The sequence below is a fragment of the Crassostrea angulata genome, chromosome 2 (genome assembly GCF_025612915.1).
Source record: "Crassostrea angulata isolate pt1a10 chromosome 2, ASM2561291v2, whole genome shotgun sequence".
Lineage (NCBI taxonomy): Eukaryota > Metazoa > Mollusca > Bivalvia > Ostreida > Ostreidae > Magallana > Magallana angulata.
In genome coordinates this window covers 45,061,230-45,078,671 of record NC_069112.1, presented here as the reverse complement: position 1 = coordinate 45,078,671, position 17,442 = coordinate 45,061,230, and the positions used below count along the sequence as shown (strand labels likewise).

Below are 17,442 nucleotides of genomic sequence, written 5' to 3'. Positions count from 1 at the left end.
TGAGTTCAACTGTGTCACGTGTTTAACTCATGTTTAAAACCCCTGACATTGTTAATTTATTCGAAAGTTAATAAAAATTAAATTAAAAAAAGATTACAGAGGCTTATTTTAACGGATGTTTTCTTGATTATTTATCTCTATTCAATTTTAATTTCCATGAAAAGCAAAACATTCTTTCTTGCACGAACATATAAAACAAACGGTCAAAAGTTCATTCTGAAATAAAGGAATTAGCCCCCTGGAAAGAATTGGGAAATAAAATTTTCGTTATTTACTTTTGTCTTCATAATATAAGGCATGTAAAGGAAATTACAAACAAACCAAAGATTAAATTAATGCAATATATATCTGACCTATCAAAATAATACAAGAACGTTTGAATATAAATCATTGATAGATAAAGTGGCGAGACATTCAAATTTTTTTAATCAACAAAACACAACTCAATTCAGAGAAGTTCATCATTTTAAAGTTGAGAAAGGCATTCTAAAAATGAAGACTGATTTCATATTTGATAGATCTACAATAGCGGTAAGCTTGACTTTTACTTCATCTATTATTGTTGGAATAAATGTGGTTTAAAAAAAGATAAGGTTTGGTTGATGACTGTAGTTTAATGGTCTGATTTTTGAATGCATTTTATTGTTTAAAACTAGGTTAACTGAAAGTTAAAAAGTAAATCTACTGCCAATCGGTACATGCAAGTGATCGTAAAAAAAAAAAAAATCTTAAAAAAACTCTACTCTAAAAAAATGGTAAAATACCTCATAAGCCTAAATAAGATCCAAAATACTTGAAGTTTATTTTATTTTAAAATATATCATCTTCTTTAGATTATATGAAATTGATCCAATTACACCTGAAACTTTTTACATGCTTTACAAGTTCATTTTTTATCCTCCAACTACTCCTTGCATTGCCCGAATTCAGGTAACCAAAGCTTTATTCTGCCAATAACCCAGTATAGCCTTGTGCATTTAAATGGCGATAAAATGTATTGTAACGTAATTTTTCTTGCTTTCTTTATGGTTGTAACTGCAGATATATGTAGGAAAATTTGTCCAATAAAACTCGTTTGACTTTTTTAGTCTAAGTAGCACAACTGCTGACACATTGCTTATTCAAAATTTATGCTATTAAAAACCTGCAAATATTCAAAATATGAAAACAATAGGTTTCTATCAATAATACTTATGAAATGAACTAATTGCTCAACGAATTATTGTATCATGCATACAAATGAACTTCGGGGTTGGGTTACGCCTTTTGATTTTCTGTAAAAGTAAACTAGTGATACGTTTTAAAATGTAACGTGTTAACATGGCATTAGAGCTTCAAAGAGCGACTCGATTCCGAGTAGAAGTATGTCTTAGTAAACAGCTTCACTTGATATCAATATTCAACATTGCTTTTCAAAGAAAAATATACAAGTTTTAAAATGACCATGATACATTGTAGCAATGACCATTAAACTTTGACTTGCCTTAACCTTCCCGCGTGTTGTAATGAAAACAATACAGTTTTAATGAGGTCTTATATCTTTGACAATGTAAAGCATGTTATTTTCAGAGCAATATATACTTATGCTAAAATTGAAGAAAAAAGTCACTAATATTTCATTCTACAATCAATGCATTGTATATGGACTAAATAGTTTCAAAAACGGATAGCATTTTTTTTCTATCTGAATACCTATGCCGTTTACATGTATCCTATCAAAATATAAATTAAGCTTAATATAATTTTTTATTGATAGCCAAAACAGATGCCAAACAGATTAAATTCGGAACTTGGAGGTTTAAGCAAGGTAAACATATCAAAGTGTGATTAATAAATTGCAAACACGTAAACAGCGCGCGGAGGGGATTACAACACTTTGATTGTCTGATTGTATTTAAATTTTACTCTAATTTTAGGAGCCAAATCGAAAGAGAATTCCAAGACGCACAACAAAAGGAAGACACAAAAAGCAGAGGACTTGCATACTCTGTCTTCTCCTTTTGATACTTTTACTTGTGTCGGCACTGTATGTAGCAGCTTTGTTCCTTATCCGAACCTGCACCTGTGGTTTGTACAAATTATAGCCTTTTAACAGTATCCTAGTTTTTCACCTTCCTATGTTCTCTTGATGCGACTCTATTTTGTTTTGTTTGAAATTTCATCTTTTCCCTACATTTGTTTTGCAAATAAAGTTGGTTTTTAAAACAATTGGAAGCAAGGCACAATCGCAATGATTGAAAAAAACCCAAAAACTTTGTTTTTAACTCTACACTCTACATGTTTTACTGCTCTCAGTTAAACAATAGTTTTATGATACGTTTTTACACCTTTGAATATGTTGTTTTTCATATGCTTGGATAAATGCAAGATATATTGAAATGAAAAGTCTAGTCAGGGATTGTTTTTTTTTTTTTATAACAAAACATTTTAAACAGGAAAGCCATATGCAATGCCAATTTGTATTGTATAAGGAATGAGGAACCATTCTTTATCAGCTGATAATTTCGGTCGGGGTATGGTCAAATCCAATAAAGGCCGAAGGGCTTTATGATAGATTTGACCACGTTCCGACAGCAATTATCACCTCATAATATTTAAAGAATGATTCCTTAATACTTATATTCATATTATTTCCAATTTGTACAATTTAAAACAACAATATTTCGAAACCACTATATCATTATGTAGCAAATGCTATGTATTACTACGCAGCACAACCAATACCGGTTTCCAGTTATGCTATAAGACACGCCCATTTTGTGTCACTCATCCTTCATGAAGTTATTAGGTTTTAGGGTGCAAAATTGATTCATAATGCTATCACAGAAAAGGACAGTTGACAATGTAAATATAAACCGAAATGTGGTATGCAATTGATAGATATTAAAGGAGAACGTCGATATGGACGGCTTGATAGTTTCTCTCGTTGTCACAAAGTGAGACATCTGATTTGACAAAAAAAAACCAAATTATTGTTCATCATCAAAGTTGTTTTATATAAATACTGTTGAACACTTAAGAAGTAAAATTGATGCACATACTGTATCATGACATGCCGTGGCTAAGCTAATTCACATTTACAGAAATCACGACCAAACTGAACAAAGGAGCAAACTCCTCATTGGACGTCAAAACAACACCCAGCCTTGTCAATGTGCAGACTACATCCGTTGGTAAGTAATGATGCAAATAAATAGTATTAAACCGTCGCCCTAGTATCAATATTTCCGTACACTTTTGTGCAATTTTAAGCAGATTTAAATGATCATAAGGCGCGTAAGAAAATAACTGTGAAAAACAATCGTTTACGTTGGTGTTTAGGTTGTTAGGTAAGTTAAGTATTACCCAACGTTTTCGACTGTTAAACAGTACGTATTTGTATAAACTTTTGTACAACCAAGAACACCATAGGAAAAATAATCTGGTAATATAACGAATATTTTGAAGAATAACCTTAGAATGCGTTTAAGTTGCTTCCTGCGTCGTTGCATCTTATTACATGTAATACAAACCACTGACAGTGATCAAGATCAACATTTCAACTGTTTCCGTTGTGAACATTCAGAATATTCAATTATAAGTGTGACAAGTTAAACATTTTTAATTTTGATTCTTGACAGCTCTATATTTTTAGATTTTTCTTCCTGTACGCATTGGTGTAGTTTTTTTCCAGGAACAATTGAAATACATTCACATTTTTAGTTGTTAATAATTCACAATAATTAATTCATCCCCTGTTGTAATGCAGGTCCTGTTTTATGTTACAATATGGTTTTTAATTTATTTTTTTAAATATCAACATCCACAGAAATGTCTACCACACTTACCAAAGACAGAGAAATCCAGACAACATCAGAACCAACATCTGCACCGAGTTTAACAACTGGTAAGATCGTATATCATACAATGAAATCATAACGATATTAGAACGTTTCTTTGTCAATTTCACTAATTGTTTGGGGTAAAAGATGCGTCGATCTTTAACAGGAAATTTCTTTATATGAAGGATGTGTTGTTAGAAAATGTTACGATAACACAAAACTAAAAAATAAATACTGGAATTTTCCTTTATGTCATGATACTGTTTTTTGTTTGCGCTTAGTATAAAGAAAACTATTAATGACATGTCTATAAATTTCATTTTATTAAATCTTTAAAAAAACAATAATTTAATTCCTTTATATAAGAGTTTGGTCTTACCAACTTCTATAGATTAAACATTTCTCTTTTAAAATCAATTTCGATGTATAACAATTGATTTTGTATTAAATATAAATATTGTCTTAACTCTTCAATATATCGTTGCCGTTTTGTTTTCCCTGTTTATAGGAACGTCCACCGAAATCAATCAAATGTTTCACTCCTCTGTTGAAGCTCACATGACACCCGGCCAAATGTCTGCTCAGAATACAACAATTGGTTAGTGTATATGTCATTTATGCAGTAGTGATATTGGTTGTGTGTATTTCTTTAATGTACATTTGTATTGTGTATCCAATATGAAAAGTAAAATATTTTATCCTTTAAAATGGATCGTTTCTTAGCCAAAAAAGGGCTCTTTTTTTAAAGATTGAACACTTTTAACTTCCAAAATTAATTTCATTTTTTGTTCATGAACAAAGACATTCATTTAGACATAAAATGAATAAAAGACACGTTCACTGATAAAATGCATGTCAACAATTCTATATAAATTTTAATAACTGATTTAAATTTGTAAAGTCTTGAATGTATATGTCTTTAACAATAAAGTATTATTGTTAAGAATTATACAATATATAAACATTGTTCATTTCTTTATTTCATAATCAAAATTCACTCAAACTTTCTTTCAGGAAGCAGAGGAAGAGAATTTATAGTTTTATTTACAACACACGCATTGAAGTCGAAAAAGAATATCTATGTTACTTCAGAAAACGGCACCAAATTGAATATTACAACCTCGCCTCGTCTAGATGCATCCCTGAAAAGTCAGATAGAAAGGTCTGTTAACATTCCATCCAGTCAACGTATCATTCTTCCACAAGCCATTGAACTGCAAAGCTTTCAAAAAGAAGTGAAGTCCGTTTTGATTAAAACCTCCAGTGATGTATTCATAATAAGTCACGACAAAGATAAATATTCAGTCGGGAGCACTACGCACATTCCCATACATAAATTGTCAACAAAATACATAGTGATATCGACAAAACCAGCTTCTAAATCGTATAGTCAGCTTGCAGTGGCTGCCATTGAAGACAACACAGCAATTTCAGTCACTTTTAAAATGAAACATAATTTGCCGCTGAAAATTGAAGGAAAAAAGTTCTACAACGGTGACGTGTTTAATTTTTCTCTTGATCGCTTTGAAACTTACCAGATTGAGCACAAAGCGGATTTGACAGGAACGTTTATTGAATCATCAGCTCCTATTGCAACATTTTCAGGTAATGATTGCAATGAGCTTGAACATATCGGAGCTTGCGATCATCTCGTTGAACAGTTACCACCAACTAACAGTGTGGACAAAACTTACATAGTACCCCCGAATTCGGACGACAGAGACACACTCATTCGTATCACAGCAACAGAGAATACGCATTTTTCATTTTTGATCGGGGGTAATACTCAAACCGTATTTTTGGAACGACTTGATTATTTCGACACACATATATCGAGTAGCCAGTCGTGTTTTATTGAATCTAAAGTACCTTTGTTAGTGACAAGTATCGGTTTAGGTTCTAGGAATTCTGTAACCGCCATGGGCGACCCATCTATGACAATCGTACCAGGGATAAATCAATACCTGGATTATTATAAGATAGTTGTTCCGCCTGGATATGATCATAACTACGTTTCCATTATGATAAATCTTGCTTTTAAAGATTTATTACGCATTAACGATAAGACAATAAACAAGCGCGCTATCGTTTTTGAAGAAAATGTTTTGGCTAGCAGCGTAACATACAGTGTGAGAACAGTACGTGTTGTTGAGGGGGAGCTAACTGCATCTACTGTAAACGGAGAACGTTTCGGTCTGATGTTTGCCGGAGTAACCGAATACGAAGCTTACGGATTTTCCGGAAACTCGTTGCTTCTTTAACCCATTCATATTCGTATCAGGCGAATTTAACCGTACCATTTGTGTAACCTCATTAAGGTTTTGTTGAAAGTGAACATACGTTATGTCCAATTTACAAAGAATCACACTATGTTAATATATTATTCTTAGAAGTTAACACTTTTTCAAGCATGTTGAAATTCGAGCGTATGAATGTTCCAATATGTAATAGATGAAACGATTTTTATAGACAATTTTTACTGAGAATAAGTAAAATGTCTTGATTGTGAAAGGGTTAAAATTGATTTTTTTTTTCTTTTGTTTTTGTTATTGTCAATTATAATTTGTATTTGTTGTTTTAAACAAAGTAGACGAATAAACGTATTTTTTCATGCAGCAAATTATCGTATGCATTTTTGCTCGAGTTTGAATTTATCTCCAAGCCATAAGGTGATCTAACCTCTGTTTGTTTCCGTATTTCGCTTTTGTAACAAATCTATCTTGTTAAAGGACTAAGTACTTAATACATAGAGTGGAGAATAAAAAAATACCAGCTGATGCACAATTCACTGTCATAATATTTATGTTAACAATTGACTACTTCTTTTATATAATTGGAAACATATCTGAAAATATGGAAATACTATGATATGTATTATAATAATTTTTTTAAATAGGTCTCATATTTTAACACAAAGTCTATTTTGATTGTTTATTAGCTAAGAATGGAGATTAAATTGTTATCACATTGCAATATAAAAGGAAACAGCACTAATATAATCCATCGTATGTATGGCTATATGTGTTAAATTTTTAAAGAACTTTAATCATACGTACAGGTGATGAAATGCGTTAGTTATGAAATTTTCCTGTTTGAAAATATATTGTCTTGTGAAGGAAAAAAAAATCAACTTGATCAGTGTTTCTCATATGTCTCCTTCATTCTATCGCTCCCGTTCTTCTATTTTTTTCATACACGCATATACATACATTTTATTAGTCTCTCTCTGTCTGTCTCTGTCTGTCTCTCTGTCTGTCTCTCTCTCTCTCTCTCTCTCTCTCTCTCTCTCTCTCTCTCTCTCTCTCTCTCTCTCTTGTTTCTATTATATACACGTTCATACTCACACAAACATTATCTATATCTTTTATCTCTTTACCTTTCTTTCTTGTACATACACAAATCCTCTTTCTCTCTTGTTCCTCCCTTTGATATTAATTTATGTTTACATTGGACTTACCATAATCTATGGTGATAAAGATATAGATTCATAAATCAAATTTTGTTGAGTTGTATGATCTTTTAATCAATGGTATTATTTATTGAGCTTTAATATTTTTCATGGAAATTGAAATTTTAAACTGAAAGGTGCTCTGTTTGTGCTGAAGAAAGACCTTGCTATATGATGTATAAAGCTAGTGCACTGCGTTACCTCAATAAAATGTCTCCGTGATCTAAATATAGAAAACAATGTAAAGGATGCAAAGGATGTTAATTAAACTGGGGTTTCCAAAGCTTATTCTAATGGATTTGTCTTTGCTTATATATCCTGTGTCCAAATGATACTCTTCGTGAAAACACATTTTAATTGCACTATTGAACTCAATTAGATTGTAACAGTGAAATATTTTTTAAGATGAAAGATGCCCAAAGTTCATACTGATATACACATCCGTGATACATTCTGTGAGGTTTGTTTATATTCACTCTTATTGATGTCAGCTGCTTTATATCATGCAGACGTATCAACTACTGAGAACAAACGATTCAAATTCACCTTTCTTCAATTAGAATGTTTTACAGACCATCCATACAATGCAACTTCTCTTGTGTGGCTACACAAATGACAAGGATATGCTTTTAGTAGTAAAAAAAGGGTTTGTCTTTGTAAACAAAAAAGGAAACACTGGTGGATAGAAGGTGCTTTATTAAATGAGTCAATTATTGCTTTTTTATTGCACTATATTTACCCACGATACATATAAAAAAATCATTTATTCCAGATGCTATAGGCAAATGGAACCCACTTAATTCGAATATTAAAAAATCAACATCCATCTGCCAGTTTCAAAGAAGCATCTCTAATAATAGCAGTGATTCAAAAGTTCCAAAATATTTTCTTCATGGCAAAAGAGTAGCTAACATCATTCATACAAAATTAAGAAACAAATGTTTACTAAATTATGATTTACACAGAAGAAATTTTGTTGATTCTCCAAATTGCATATGTGGAAAGAAAGATGTATATCATTTTTTATTTGTTTGCAAACTATTTTCTAATGCAAGGAATACCTTTTTTAATGAACTATTCCAAATTCAAAATTTAGGTATTATAGATTCGCATACTTTACTATGGGGTAATGACAACCTAGATTATAAAACTAATGTTAGAATTTTCACAGCTGTTCAGAACTTTATAATCAATTCTCGCAGATTTACATAAGTATACTATTTTGTTCTTTACCATTTTTTTCTAATATGTGTATATACATGTACCATGTTTTATGACAATTGCAAATTACTTGTAATTGGGTGAGAACCTAGTAAGTTGCAAGAACTTGTGTTCGAACCCTTTGTATATTATATATACAATAAAATATGTTCAAACCATCTGAATACTTTAAATAGAAAAAAATATCGAAGAGTATGTCAATAATAATTCATTTCATATATACTTTAAGTGTTAATAACACATTTTGCTCAGAATATTTAACTTTATAACAATCCGAATTATAGAACTCAAACCTTGAGTAAACGATATCGTTAATTAAAATTTTCAAAAGATGACATTCATAAGGTATTGTTATCTCATAAAATAATGTTCATTTTCATGCACCTAAACAGAAAAAATGCGTAAAATATATTAAAAAAAATAAATAAAAAAACTGACATGCTCAATGAACAATATCCAATCAAAACAATGTAGCTGTGAAATTGTTATGGTGCATTTAAAGAAAACAACGCTCTACATATTTTTAGAAGATACGTTAAGAATAAATCTGAAAAGTTTCACTGGTGTCAAGAGAACATTCTTAGATACAAATGTTTGCAGTAATACAGTGATATCTTAGAAAAGGGTCTCATCGTGATAATAACTTTTTCTGTGGTATCTTTCTGTTCATTAAAAGATAGATAATTTGTTATTTTATAAGATATATATATAAATATAATAAAATAGTAAGGGTTTATATATACAAGTGTGTAATTTATCTGGTGGTAATATGACATACGCGTCGTGTACCATTGTCCAAAATATAATTATACACAACTATTTTAAAAATCATTGAATGACTACTGTTGTGAGTATGTTTATCATACATAGGCATAAACATGACTGTGAAAAAAAATGTGTTGTTACACAACATACTCTTAGCTTGTGCTTGTCTGCTGATACTCATATCTTTTAATGTGATTTGATCAACATGGATGTTCCATTCACTTGCCTCCCGCTTGTATATTGCATGTACCAAGGATCAACCCAGTCATCCGATTGCCAAGGACCATTGAGATATGCACTATGACACCTATTAAACCACCAGCCTCCTGAATAGGTTGCTGCACAGTTACCAGTATAATTGTCATTGTCGACATCGAATGTACTAAATTGCATTTCTGTAGCCCTGTAAACAGCATTATTCTCTACCAGGTTATCTCCTATAAAAACAGACACAAAAAAATTCACATTTTAAAAATTATAAATTTTGCTAAAATGTTTTCTTATCAATAATGTTTTCTTGTTACGCACAAGACTCTATTGAATAAACAAATGTGTCGGTCTTAATTACTTGTAACATCAATTCTATGTAAAAATCATAATTTTCACAGCTATGCATAATCACTTTATCTTTATATCGATTACATGCATTCAGGTACTTATGTATATAACTGTAATTTAAAGGCACTATGCATTTGTTGTCATGGTTAGTTTTTGACATGCCATTTTAAATTGCCTTGCAATTTTATGGTTTTTAATTGTACGAAAGCTTGTATAGGTCACCATTCCAAAAATTTTAATTGTGCACCACAAATATTAGGGAAAATAAAGAAAAAAAGTCCGTCGTTTATAAATATTTAAATGACAATATATTGTTACTGACAGTCAAATATATATATATATATATATATATATATATATATATATATATATATATATATATATATATATATATATATATATATATATATATATATATTTAATATATATCTGTGTGTGTGTGTGTGTTTGTGTGTTTCTTTAAAAATAAACACGCAACAATTCTTAAATTTGTGAAAAATGGATGTTTAAACTACGGATATTTCTATTCAATGTACCTAAACTTTCATTTCCAGGGTTTGCAAGTTGAAGTCTATAGTTCTGGTCCTCGCCAAAAACGTAGAACTGATGATACATCTTGAAAGAAACAAAACCACCGTTCATTGGAGTAATTGTGATACGCAATGACGAATTTCGTCCCGTTGCCAATTGATGTATGGCATCGTTTCCTGAAATTATAAAATTTATAGATGAATGTACAATCAATCTACATGTACTTATTAACTGTATTTTTTTAAAGTATAGAATGAATAGTAACATATCATGGGTTGGATAGGACATTATATATATATTAGTTTCTTGTTCTGTTTCATAATTATATAAATCGTACTTATGCCAACAATAATGTTCGGCACTAACAATATTTTATCTAACATCAGAAATAATCAACTTTCTCTTTTGACAGTATATTTATAATGCTTTTATAAACTATCAATAATGCTTAGAAACGTATTTTATTGAAAATGTACTCATTTGTTTTGCAATACATTTAAATAGGTAGTTCATTGGCTGTACAAATGCTCACCATTATTGAAAGATATGAAAAGTTATTTATTTTTGTCACGTTATTTTAAGTACAAAGTACCAGCATATTTTTTCACATTCTGTCATTACTATATGTAGCTATTCACATAGTTCTTTCCTTGACGGCCTTTTAAAATGAATAATTAGTGAATGAAAGTTGCGTCTAGATTTTTGAAATTCGGTATATCGATTTCTTTACTGACTCTTGATAATATTAGCCTACTGTAACTAAACATACATGTCATGCACGAACGCCGTGTTGTTACGTAGGTACATTTAAGCTTTGTAAGTTATTCAATATTCATTAACTAAGTCAACCAAAAAGGCGTTGCAACCAGAATTGAATCTGACGTAAGCCGATGTGAAGAATAAGCTTACAATAAGGTCTGAATTTTTTATTATATTGTTTATCCGGAAATTTAAATGCACGTTTATTAATCCAAAAAGTATATTAATATTACTTTACAGACTTTTCTAAAAATTTAACCCAATTTTCACAAGTTTACCTATTTGTTTTATATTTTTACCCAACATAACCCTTTTTCTATATAATGTATAAAATTGTTGAAAAAAAGTAACCAAATAGTAAGGTTTAAAAGATGTTGAACTCCTGGTTTGCTAACGAAATTACGGTTGCTTTCTTTAAATGGTTCAACTCAGTTAATTTCACAGGTAGCGGTATATATTGGATGTAGAAATTTATAATTAAATAAAACTAATTAAACTTCTTAATGCTATGTAGAAAAAAATTCTGCCCTCTCAAATTCGCAAGCGAGTCGTAATATTTCTTTGGATTACTGCATCGTTGACGATGTCCGAAAGCGATGCTGTCGTCAGTGTAATTTTATTATTTTGCCTAAAAAATGTAATAAAACTCATTAAGGTTATTTATTATGTTAATTATGAATAAAAAATCGATACTTGCTAAGGTTATAAGTTTGAACCTACAACTGCATGCCAAAAACGTCTTATGTACTCGAATTTTACATTCAGTTGATCAAAAGAAAGGTTGACAGTTTACACGCTTCCTAAAAATAACAACCGTTATTTAAAATGTTATTTAAAGTTTTCAACTATCACTGCATTTTTATAAATTTGGTGGTCGTTTGTATGCGCGGTGATAAAATTGTCTATACTGCGATATGCGTAGGTCTTTTTTCTTTCAAATCATTGAGGGGAAATTTGCTGGTCTAAAGTAAAACATCGTCTCAAAACACTGTCTTTAGTCCACGTAGATTAAACAGCTAAAGTAAAGCTATAGTTCTTTAAAAAACACCACGGATTTGATATTAGTTTAAACAACTTAATCTTTCTTTTTCTATCATTAAATACAATTCTGGCATAACAATCTGAAAAGAAAGTAGACTTCTCAAATACTGATATTACTGTCTATTGACGGATCGTGAGCCCCTGAAGTTGCAAATCAAACTGTGCCTTTATTGTTCGTCAAAAAAGAATGAAAATCGCAGTTTCTAATATAAGTGAATACATGGCCAGTGATCGTATAAGTACATTTTTTTTTAAGAAAGTGCTCACTAACAAACGATAAATTCGTAGATCGATTGCAACTATTCATAAAAATTCTCGGTAACTCGCATTTGATATTTCAAATGATTTTACTTATTCGTACAAACATTGCTTAAATATTCTACTATACTGTATATGTTGGCCGATTTTAAATCACATTGTTTTTCTCTTCAACCTTTTTATTTTTTCCCTCTTTTTGTCTTCTTTTCTTTTTCATTTTCAAAGGGGGGGGGGGCTTAATCTCCCCCCATATGAATTTGCCGCTGCGTGAACAAAGGTAATATTAATTATTTACCGATCCAATAGTCACCATAAGGTGTTCCAAATCCAAGTTTGTACTCAGTCCAATTTCGAGTGAAGTTTTCTTCTCCATTGACACGTCTTTGTATTGCCTGCAATGTACGTAAGTCTCTGTTTATTGTTGACTTAATTGTTTGCATTAATAAGTAAAATATTTATAAGATTAATTGCAACGGCAAACGGAAAACTACTTAAAACACGTGTGCTGATGTGCCAAATAAAATGATATAAAATGCATCATATGTTTTCTATGTTAGATATTTGATAATAATTACTAGAAGTATCAACAAATATTGGTTAAAATAACAGAGATTGGTTGATTGGCAGTTTACAAATACCTTTTACTGGTATGCATGGACTATTAAAATAACAGACGAAAACTACGGACACAGAGGGTACATTATTATTTTCGTTCAAGGACTGATTGAACTTCCTTTTTTACCGTTAGATTTTTAACTTGTAAACAATTACTTGCGTAGTTCATGCACACCCCTATTCCATTATATTTTATATGTCTTTCTGTTTTACTCCAAAACCCTGGTTTAAAAAAAAAAACTTATCGAGTGCAAATTCTGACCGTCCACCCGCCTCCTTCTGTCTCCATATCACAGTAGACTTGGACAGGACGGTAATTAGGATCACACCTCTCCCACGGGTAGATAGTGTAAACACCGGATTTTCTTTTGCCATTCATATATAGTTCCTTGCAGTCGAATGGCAATGTCTCTGCTTTAAAAAAAAAATGTGAGCGATTAAACAAGTAAAATATGCTTAAAAAATGAAAATTATCTTTAAAAGACCAGCTTTGTATTTCAAAAGAATTTATTGAATGTAAAGTGTTTATAACTTTTGTTTTATCTGATTAAAAGTATTATAACGAGTTGTATTTTTTATTTTCTTTTTTTATTGATGTTGAGTGTAAAAGTATAAAAATTGGGATAGACCTTTACTTTCTTAAAAACGAGATATATTTTAACTCAGATAAACCTCTACTTTCTGATCATAGATACTGGCACTGCACCAGTTATCGGCTAAAATTTGGCGTTTTATTTTCGCATTTCCTTATTTCTTGATATTTTGGGATAAATATTGACATACTCTAAACGGTGAACTCCTTATTTATCAATCTGTTAGATTATATCATTATTTATAACCCAAAACATCTTGTTTTGTGCTTTTTAGCACGCCCCGAATTTGCCGAGTTATTACAATTTACTGTACCAGTTATCGGCCTCTTTGATAATAGCAAAGTTAAATCCCTGCACATGTTGATTTTATTCTCTGCTAAATGTAATTTGATTTATCTCCCTTGTGGGGTCAGACTAAAGTCGTCGGGGTTATGATAGATTGTAAACAAAACTCATAAAACTATTCATTTACCATTCCGTAATATAGAAAATCGTACACTATTAAGTACATAATTGTGCAATTAAGCGTTCAACTGCGCTATGAATCTCTCGGCATTTAATGAATTCCCTTTATTTATGCATGTTATATGTATTGATATCATATGTCAAATCAAAGAAGGGATATAACAACGCATTACAAAGAGGTAATGTTCTATTTTAAACTTATTACGTCACTTCCCCTACTGCTGAAAGTGCAAAAGATATAAATCAGCGGTAAACAATGATCGTTGAAGCTCATGTATAGACCATATTCAAGAAAGCTTTCAAGCAAACTTACTTTTCTTTATTCGAAAAAGACGACTGAAATATAAAATCTTAGATTGTCGCGTGCTATAAACCCGAACTCTCAGTTTAGCCGATAACTGGTCTTAGCCGATAACTGGTACAGTACCAGTGAGGGAAATTTAGCCATACATGTATGTTGAAATGAATTCAATTTTCTGGCGTTAGTCATCCTATATTTCCGGTTATTATCCGCGTAAATTGACCTTTACGCGCCTTGCCTGTGTTTTGTGTCTTTTATTTCGTTTGTTTTGCAAGCAAAACGTGCAGTTAAAGACAACCAACATAGAAACCCCGGAAAATGATGTTGTGGTATCAATTATATTATGAAGAAAGAAACATACACAACAATTTAATCTACCTCTGCACGAGTCTAACTTCTTTTTCCAACTGTTTACTTTGTTTTCAAGAAGAATCTCTCGTTCTAGATAATGAAAACACATATTAAGACATCCACACATCCAACACAAGAAATAAATAAATAAACAAATAAATGAATTAATTAATTAAAACCGTCCTAATGAAAGGTGTTTACAGATTATCAACGACTTTTATGTTTAAATTCTCAGATCACTGTTGCATCTATTATGAATGTCAGATATATTTGTATTTTATAAACATTCAACAAGCTTTCATAAATGAATGGTGATATTTAGCAGATACGATTTTTATTTCTCAATAATTGACAAATGACAATCAAAGTACTGAAGTACTGACGGGAGTTGATTTTATCGATTATCAATTATTTTAAAATAAATTTATCTTGCATGGCAATTAGTCTCGAGTTCGTATTTGAATTACGCACTTTTTTATAATATGAATTTTTAGACTTTTCCGACGGAATTTCGAGAAACACCATATGAATCATGTTGTGTAATATTTAAAGATAGATTTCAACTACTAGTATGCATTAGTTATCGAAATAATTATAAAAAATTGTATGGATCCAAGCACTATTGATATCGAACTCTAGTCTCGTTTAACTGGACGCTCGGCTGTCTCCATTAATATCCGACAAGCAAGAGAGCCCCCTCTCTGCTTGTCGCAGATTTACGGAGACAGCCGAGCGTCTGGTTAAACGAGACTATATTAACTCTGGCGTATGAATACATGAGACTACAAAAATATCTAAATTGTTTATAGTATATAAAATTTGACTATTTTCAAAGTGTTTATAGATAAGTTTCCTTGAAAAACAATGCTTCAGCATACATTACATCGAATTTTTTTCTATTATTTTCAAGAACTTAGTTTTGTCAGCGGTGATGCTTTGTGCTTAGGTCCAAACACTGTTTCACTTTCGGTTTGCCAGAGTAACTGCATAGGAGAGTTGATTAAAATCAACTCCCAAAAACCATACAAAAAAAGCAATTCAAATTGGAAAAACTATGACCTAAACAAAGATACAACAATAAAGTGTTAATGTTGTCATATGTGTTCGTTTATGTCAAGAAAAACAATAATCGTAAAAAAAAATATTTTTCGTCCGTAAAAAGTAAATATGTGTGATTTATTCAGGATTATATTTTTCTAAAAATATTAAAGTTAATATTTTAGACTTCGTGACATGGCAAAGATAGACGATGATATATAGGGACAGACGCATGTTTTTATACATTTAGTTGTACAGCTAAAGTGATCACAACATTAATGGACATTTACAATCCTGAATTTGTTTGGTATATTTGTGTTTAATTTCTACTCAACAGTATTAAACAAGCATGATTTTAGTGAAAATAGGGCAATGAAACTGGTTATATTGATTTTACATTATGTGCACAATCCTTAAGAAAACTATAACCATACATCAACGGCTGCATTAAAAATGAGCTCCATATTTTCGGACATTTGTTCCTCAAGGGCTCATTTTATCAATGCCCTGATCTCCAGTCTGTGTAGACAATATGCATGAATAATGCCTTATGTTGCTGATACTTCATTGCAGTTTGAAAATACTTTTACTAAATTACCAAACCGTTTGAAGTTCAAAACTGCAGATCTGTTTAATATCATCATTGGTGTCGACCCCATACTGACATGCTGTGTATCATGCGTTATTACAAGTAAACATCAAAAAGTGAGCGTTCAAGGTATTGTCAACATTGGATGACTGTGCATTTCTGCGTATTTTTGTTGCCATTGTCATTATACCAGAAACACGCAAAAAGTGCATACAAGCATTTGATATAGTCAAAATCCTAAAACTAATGAACATGCATACATTTGCATTCATTTATGGTTGCGTATTGCGACAATATGTGCATTGGACTGGTATACTTCACTAACATATGCTTACCGAAATCAAAATATACTATGTGATCTGTTTAGTATCTAGTTTTATCATAAGAAATTGCAACTCAAAAAAGTAAAATATTGTGATTTTTTCTGGTTTACCATAGACTTTCTGGTAATAAAACTCTGTCTGCTTAGTTGTGACTCGGTCTTCCTGGCTGTTTTCGTATAAAGGTTGGCTACTGATATCACCATACAGAATCATAAAACATATAATCCGAAACACCATGGAAAGAGCTAATTTGTCCATCGTTGTTTTACAAGTGAAGTGCATCAATTGGAAATACTGTGTAAATATATAGATATTTAGTGAAAAAATAACATTTTCTATATTGCATACAGGAAAAAACAAGGAATACCGCTCCAGTCTTCGAATTTATACTCAAACAAATATAAACTTTAATCTGTGACATATTGTACAAAAGTTTGTAAAAGAAAGTGATATTTATCTGTCGTTTGTGAGCATAATGCAGTTTTACATTTTTGTTGAATTCTTCTTTATTAACTAGTTACAGTTTAATACAAAAACATTTATATGCGGCTTTATTACGTTAAGAAAAAAAAGGACATTAATTGATCATGTTTATACATGCCAAGTGAGAGAGAGAGAGATATAACACAAGGAAATAAACCAGCAAATTAGCATGTCGACACTTTAGTCAACGTATGATAAATTACATATTGCTGTAATATCCAGGTGTGCAGCAAGGAAGAACGAGTTAAAATAACATACAACATATGCATTGTGCTTATATTG

At 30.9% G+C, this 17,442-nt stretch overlaps 2 protein-coding genes across 2 annotated transcripts; one reads left to right on the top strand and one right to left on the bottom strand.

The window, feature by feature from the left end:
- Positions 1-313: 313 nt before the first annotated feature.
- On the top strand, positions 314-6,557 carry LOC128172886 (uncharacterized). Its single transcript, XM_052838597.1, has 7 exons — positions 314-531; positions 1,757-1,807; positions 1,917-2,067; positions 3,084-3,173; positions 3,809-3,886; positions 4,330-4,419; positions 4,836-6,557. The coding sequence occupies exons 1-7, from the start codon at positions 493-495 to the stop codon at positions 6,080-6,082; spliced, it is 1,746 nt and encodes a 581-aa protein (XP_052694557.1). The 5' UTR covers positions 314-492; the 3' UTR covers positions 6,083-6,557.
- A 2,830-nt stretch (positions 6,558-9,387) lies between these two features.
- LOC128171310 (ficolin-2-like) lies at positions 9,388-16,967 on the bottom strand. Its single transcript, XM_052837076.1, has 6 exons — positions 16,788-16,967; positions 14,755-14,817; positions 13,280-13,428; positions 12,698-12,794; positions 10,350-10,520; positions 9,388-9,692 (listed from the first exon to the last, which is right to left on the bottom strand). Exons 1-6 carry the CDS (start codon positions 16,957-16,959, stop codon positions 9,442-9,444), a joined length of 903 nt encoding a protein of 300 aa, XP_052693036.1. The 5' UTR covers positions 16,960-16,967; the 3' UTR covers positions 9,388-9,441.
- Between the last annotated feature and the right edge of the window lie 475 nt (positions 16,968-17,442).